This window comes from Sycon ciliatum, chromosome 2 (assembly GCF_964019385.1).
Source record: "Sycon ciliatum chromosome 2, ocSycCili1.1, whole genome shotgun sequence".
Classification (NCBI taxonomy): domain Eukaryota; kingdom Metazoa; phylum Porifera; class Calcarea; order Leucosolenida; family Sycettidae; genus Sycon; species Sycon ciliatum.
Window position 1 is genome coordinate 10,366,053 of NC_088644.1, and position 7,092 is coordinate 10,373,144.

A 7,092-nucleotide genomic window follows, 5' to 3' on the forward strand; every position below is an offset into this window, starting at 1 on the left:
GCTAGATAATGCAGAGTGAGCAAGAGGGAGAGAGAGAGACGGGGGGGGGGGGGGGGGGGGGGGAGAAAGAGGTAGAGATCGCGTAACAATCTAAAATAATAAATAACTTGTGCACAAGAGGCGCATGGTTGCAGAATATTTTAAAAACCAGAAAGGAACAAATTAATCCAAAATGAAAGAGAATGAAAATAAGACTAAAATAGTTTCCCACAGCAGCTGAAACCTGAAGAGATTGCTAAAAAATAGAACTAGTACATGCATGTTTGTGTTAATATACCGTCCTACTTTTAAAGATTGAAAAGCTAGAGAATACGATCACTATAAGAGGTATAATACTATAGCCGACAACCCTATAGCCGATCCGCACTGTACATCCATACAGAGCAAGAAGAAATACATGCTAGATATCATGCATGCAGCATTGATTTCCACCAGGACCGTGCTAATAATGTTTCGAAAGGGGCTCACAGTGTGCTAGTATTAGAGACTGTGCTAGTAATGGAGACCTGTGCTTATAATAGAGAATATACGGTAGGTGGCAAACTGCACAGATAGTGGCCACCGCACAGGTAAATAGAAAAAGGGTTTAAGCATTGCCCTGTGCACTGGCAGTCGATGCCATAGTTACATTTTCAAGTTGACACCAAAAAGCAGCAGTGCGACCCAGTAGTGTGTTGTACAGCAGTGGCGGCAAGAAGCAGCCAGCGCCACACAAAACACATGACTGTAGACAACGGGTACATCTAGACATGTACTTGACAGCTCGGTATCAGCAGAGTAATATCAGAGCACGACGTCTAGGAAACTACCTAAAAGTAGTGGCCTCTGACCGGCAGAGCACGCACTTACGTCTATGTATGTCTATATAAAAAAAAAAGATCTCAAAATCCACCAAGCCTATAATACAGGTCGATTACACGGATGATTCCGTGCACAACGTGACAGTGGTTTGCCTGGAAAGCCCAAGCTTGTGGTCGTCTTCCGCGGGAGTGCTTGACGTGGAGTTTTCATAGCTGCTGCCCTCCTCTGTATCGTAACCCTGGTCGCGGCAGCAGCGGCATTGGCGAGCCGTTTCTCTGAATACCCTGTCGTATGGCTTCAAAGACTTGAGCCACTCAGGCAGGAAGGACCAGCTGCGCAGTTGTTTAGGCAAGACGTGAGGGTGTTTCTTTTGCAGAACGTTGATGGCAACAATGAGACAAATTGCTATTAGTATGGGTAGGCCAACACCAAGTAGCACACGCCATCCGGCCAGTGACAGCCCGAAGATAATCCCGGGACACACAAGGAAGAGAATGATCAGGTAGGCTATGGCAAACCAGCGATACTTTGCCGTGGTGGCACCGAGAAAGCGCGCCGCTCGCAACGGTATCCTTCTCAGCGGCGGTATTGGGTAGAACAGGAGAATGCCGGTGATGTTGAAGAAGAGATGTGCCATTGCAACCTAGCACAACGCACAGGTGAATAATCAACATACAGGACTCTGTCGTCACACCAGTCACACAACCACCCGCACCATGCACACTGTACTCCATGGTGGGATCTGCTACAACCAATTTCCACAGAGTGGCAAGAGGGCTGAACACAAGGGGACCAAAACGGGAGCACACACGCGATGTCTAACTAACTGTACTATCAGCTAAAGTTACGAGCTTGCAAGACAGCCATCCCCAAAGAATACGAATAAGTGCGTAAAGACAAAACTAGAGCAAGTAGTCATGTCCGATGAACATGTACTCAATTTGCACGTGGCACTGTCCCATCCTGTGTGGACAGCGCCCAAGCACAGCAGCAGTGTGCAACAGTGCACTGATAACTGCTACGACTTCTAACATAACTGTACAAGCACACAGCGGACCTATCATGAAAAATGTGATGGTTCGCGTGAGACTCAGAATGAGTATTCTGAATCCTCAGAAACGCCACCACCTTCAAGAACCAAGGCGCAGACGCGGCTTCTAAAGCGAGTCAGAATAGGCACGGCACAAATCCTCAAGTATCAGAAGCATTACGGTGACATTCCAGACTCTTACCTTCATAGCAAGCTCCACATTACTGCTGGCAAGGCCTGCCAACATGCCGGTAATGGTGGTGCCAATGTTGGCGCCCAGCGTCAGCGGATACATGCGCTCCAGATCGATGATGCCCAGGCCCACCAGCGGCGTCAATGACGAAGTGAACACAGAGCTAGACTGCACGAGCATGGTCAGGCCAGCGCCGATCAGAATAGCAAAGTAACCCGTCAGGACGGCGGCCCGGCCCGGAAAGTCCGCATTAACCGTGCTCTTGGCGGATTTGGACAGCTGGCCACGCAGCAGACGTGTCAACACCTTGACCATCAGTACAAGCGACACGCACAGCATAACCAACGACCAGACTAGTAGGATAGCACCCACGGCGCTCTCCGGAAGACTGGAGCCATGGAAGAGATAGTCACACGGCACCTGTTCTTCTCGTAAACAGGTCTCGTCAAGGGCGTTCAGGGTGTAGTTTGTCAGACTATCCTGCACAGCGCTGGTCGCAACCGTGACAGCTTCCGATGCAATCGTAGGCGAAGTGGTGACATTACTGACATTGGCAACAGCTGGTGGTCCAGTGCTCAGTACGGCGGTTACAGTGCAGTTGTCCAGACGACGAGTAAAGCTTGAGCAATACTGCTTCAGCAGCTGTGCGTCCGTCGCGTTGAGCTTGCCTTCGGCAATCAGCTGCAGCGGTTTCTTATCGATTTGCACCACTCTGTTGGTGAGTGGCTTGGTGATTGCCTTGAGCAGCTCCTGTTGCGTGCCCTTATTGGAGCTGTCCAAGTGCCAGCTATCCACAATGGCAGTGGACAGGTGCAGCAGATAGCCACTAACAGCCTCCACGGGCAGCAGAGTGAGCGCGGTCAGAAAGTTAAACACGTCGTGCACAGTAGCGCCGGAGAACGCCAGCCGGAACTCATCACGGCTCGTGATCTGCGTCATGGACACAATGGTGTTGGTGACGGACGTGCCAATGTTGGCGCCCATCACCATGAATATGGCCTGCTTCACTTGCAATACTGCACACACAGCAAAGAAAGAAGACATGCGGGGAAAGTATTGTCACCGTCGGCCCCTTGCACAGGGCAGATGGTGTGTGCTTGGTCGGCATCATTAAACAGCTCACCGCTTCATCTTACAGTAATTATTGCTAATCACTACACATTGACATACAGTATACTTGAAGTACGACTATTACATTATGCTGCATCTGCTGCTAGCAAGTATCTGGTGGCAGCAGCACCGGCTAGGAGATTCTCTGGCAATGGAAGGAATATCTCTTACTTTTGCAACTACCGTAAAATTCCGTTAATAAGCCCCGGGCCCCGGGCGTATACTTTGCAGAGCGTCAAACACCGGGCGTATATTTGGGCATGGGCTTATTTTAGGGCATGGGCGTTATTTCGGACGCAATTTGCAGAAGATCAATCTATCAGCAACCCACTAGTTTCAGTGAACCACCATTCACACTGAGCACGGTACAGGTACATCAAACCACAGCTGGAAATTTAGTCGTAACGGAACATCGCTGTCCTGGCGCGCCGTGACAGTGTTGAGTTCTGTGCTGCATGCAGTTGGATGGCACACACTTGATCTACAACTGTTCTACAGTTTGTACGCGAACGCACGCTCGCGCGCTTGTCATTTTGAGTCCACTTTACGCCCTGGGCTTATTTCGGGCATGGGCGCTAAAACAGACTTGAAGTGTACACCGCCTAAAACTGGGCTTATTATCGGACATGGGCGTTATTTAGGGTGGGCTTATTTACGGAATTTTACGGTAGTTCCACACACACTAGTTTAGATGGATTCTGTAACGGAACTGGTCGACTGGGGAAGTGGGCTAGACACTGGCCAGTAGAATGGGGAAGTGGGCTACACACTGGCCAGTAGAATGGGGAAGTGGGCTACACACTGGCCAGTAGAATGGGGAAGTGGGCTAGACACTGGCCAGTAGTAGTATTAGAATGGCTACGGCATGCATACCACCGGTATTCGCATAGTGCATGTGTAAAACACCTCACAACATTGCACATGTACATGTAGGTGGCTTTGAGCAACTTACTTTCAGACGCTGTCATGCTGATAATAATTGAGGTGGTCGTCGACGAGCTCTGCAGCAGCACTGTAACCAGAACACCCAGGACCAATGCTGCTACTGGGTTGTTGAACAGAGAGCTATTCGATAGCGTTTCGCCAGCTTGCTTGCCGCCAAGTAGCTGAAACGCCGATCCCATCAGTGACAATGAGCACACAAAGATATACAGCAGTCCCAACAGACCGACCAATAGAGCGACAGTGCGTGATGCCACCTTGACCTTCTTCTTGGCTGGTAAATCTATGTGAACATGTGAACATACGCATACACAAACACACACACACACCATTGACCATTTGACGCCCATCCCCGGAGGCAATGATAGCGATGCTACAGCAGAAGCCATAGACACTTGTGCTGGGATTGCACCATTCAACAGCTTGCAAGGCTGAAGAATTGACCGCCACTACTCAGCCTGGTCTACACCACACACACACACACACACACACACACACACACACACACACACACACACACACACACACACACACACACACACACACACACACACACATACACACACACACATGTGCATGCACGCCACACACACACCATGTACCATGTACACGCCCGTCGCAAGAGAAGCACGCAAATCTGCAAATGCACTGGAGGTGAACCCACAGATTTTCTCTTTATAGCAACGATAGCGGATCTGATTCTGATCGAAACAGATCAAGACAAGCGACAGATAACTGTCTAATCCACACAACTGGCGAAGCCATGTGAATCGACCCCCCAATGCACACCTGGTCTACACCACACGGAGTACATCGGAATAGGACGGCCAAGACAGCTACCTATGTACACCCTACACTTGCTGGGGTAACCAGTATAGACAGCACGCTGCTTTGATAAAAGCAGACTCTACTTCGAAGTAGATGCACTGGTACCTTGAAGTCAAATTGGAGTTATTTCACACACACACACACACACACACACACACACACACACACACACACACACACACACGCATGCACACATGTGCACTTGGGTTATGCACAGCGGGTCATGCACACAGCACAAACCACGCTATGTCAGTATGTGGCAAGAGTACCCCTGTATGCTGGGCGTGGGGCAGGTGTGGGTGAGCACTGGGTGTAAAGTGGGTGTGGGTGAGCAGGGCACAAATCATGATAGTGACCATTCAGTAGCAGCAGCAGTAGCAGCAGTAGCAGCAGCAGTTGAGTTACACTTACTGCAATGATCATTACGGTTATGTACATACTATGCTGTACACGTAATATCTTACAGTAACTGAAGTACACTAGACACCCGTAGCAAAAAAACGTTATTGTTGTAACGGTATTACCGTAAGGGAAAAAAACCGAGATTTGGGTTCGACCTTCAGCAACATACACGCTAATTATAGTACGCTGTTGCTATGAGTATAGCTTTTATTTCGCGCCGTGCAACCATTTGTGGCGCCATATACGCGATACCAGGTGAAATGGGTGCGCACTACGCAATATTTGGCCAAAAACGTGCCGTTTGTCACAACGATAAATCAGCCCCCATAAGGTTTTTACGCTGCAGCTTCAACGCTATTTGGGTGATCAAGGTACGAGCACCGTAAAACAAAATAGCGTTACTGTTGTTTGCTAAGGGCATCTACTAACTATTGGTTACAACGAATCATGCGTGGTGCTCTGTGCCGTGTGTAAGACAGCTCTATTCAAATGAATATTGAGCACTCCCTCTACCGAGCCGGAGGACTCTCATTTGTAACTTTAGTACATGTACAAACTACTTTCTTGCACATGTACAATATTTCGTTGATTTTTTTAGGATTTTCGGACTGTCGGCCAACGTACGTGTATTACACTGTACTTTAAAAATAAACTGTTGTTCTCAGAGTCAGTGACTTTCTCACCTCTAAATTTGATCCTGTTTTCATTGTTTCCGTCGTTCTCGACATCCTGTTGACTTGATGAGGACGATGACGACGAAGAATCGTCTCGAGATTCTGCCATCACGCTTTCAGCGCGTTGCTGTAATACTACTAGGACTAGTTGTTATACCATCAACACTTGAACAGCATTCCAGCATTCAGATAGATATAACATGTACCTCCAGGAGAATAGAATTTCGCCGCAAACAGATTCAAACCAGAATCAAGAAACGAACTCGAGACGCACGGGAAACTATTTTCTGATCGTGGGCAAGTTGAAACATGCACAATACACTCGCAGTAGGACTGATGTAGTAATGACACCGATGCTAGCACATGTAGCAGAGCAATGTAACACTAAATTTTATGATTCTATTGCAAGGCGAGGAGAACATGACAGCAGAGCTTTCAGAAAGGCTCACATATTGACACCAAAACTACGTGTAATGGGACCACGCAACTGGACTCGCAGAAAGTAAGTGGTCCTCCAATTGAATCCATTGAAATACTCAAATTGTCTCAATTCCTCCTTCATCCATTCCGTTCATCCAGGAGTCAGCACAATCTAGACAGTGGACTCAGCGCCAGCATATGGGGTGGAGTCGATCGAGTGGCACGGCACGAGCCAGTGCGCTGAGTGCGGACAAGCCGCGCGCCAACTGCGCGGACCGGTCGCGACCGAAGAGCTAGCTACCAGGCCTGCAGCGCATGCTGCATGGTCACATGCACAGGTCAGCGTGATCAGGTGAGTGTTGATATTTCTCACGTGTTTCATAGAGCTCGCTAGCTACATGTAGCGCGTCACATCAGGATCACGGCGTGTCATGATTGTGTCATGATGATGTCCAAGGTCAAGGACAAGGAGTCGACAAGGACATGGTCCCATGGTCCGAACGCATTGCATTATGAATGCCAATTGCCAATGCCATGATGGTCGTTCTGTTTGTAAAATGGGGAAAGACAAAGGGAAGCGAGGCTCAACCGATGACAGGAGCTCGAGACGCAGCACTACTGAAGAGTGAAGTAGAAGAACCACACACTATAAGTTAACATAATGCAGACCATGTAGAGTGAAACCTGTCTAA

General features: G+C 48.7%; 1 protein-coding gene across 1 annotated transcript in view; it reads right to left on the minus strand.

The window, feature by feature from the left end:
• LOC135808617 (sodium-dependent phosphate transport protein 2B-like) overlaps positions 1 to 6,612 on the minus strand; it is a 6,789-nt gene extending 177 nt beyond the window's left edge. Inside the window, exons 1-4 of the mRNA XM_065321833.1 lie at positions 5,990 to 6,612; positions 4,087 to 4,359; positions 2,034 to 3,040; positions 1 to 1,444 (exon numbers count right to left, since the gene is read on the minus strand). The exon at positions 1 to 1,444 is cut by the window's left edge and continues 177 nt beyond it. Coding sequence (XP_065177905.1) covers positions 914 to 1,444; positions 2,034 to 3,040; positions 4,087 to 4,359; positions 5,990 to 6,089 — 1,911 coding nt within the window. The 5' untranslated portion in view covers positions 6,090 to 6,612 and the 3' untranslated portion in view covers positions 1 to 913. The remainder of the gene's footprint in view (positions 1,445 to 2,033; positions 3,041 to 4,086; positions 4,360 to 5,989) is intronic.
• Positions 6,613 to 7,092: the final 480 nt, after the last annotated feature.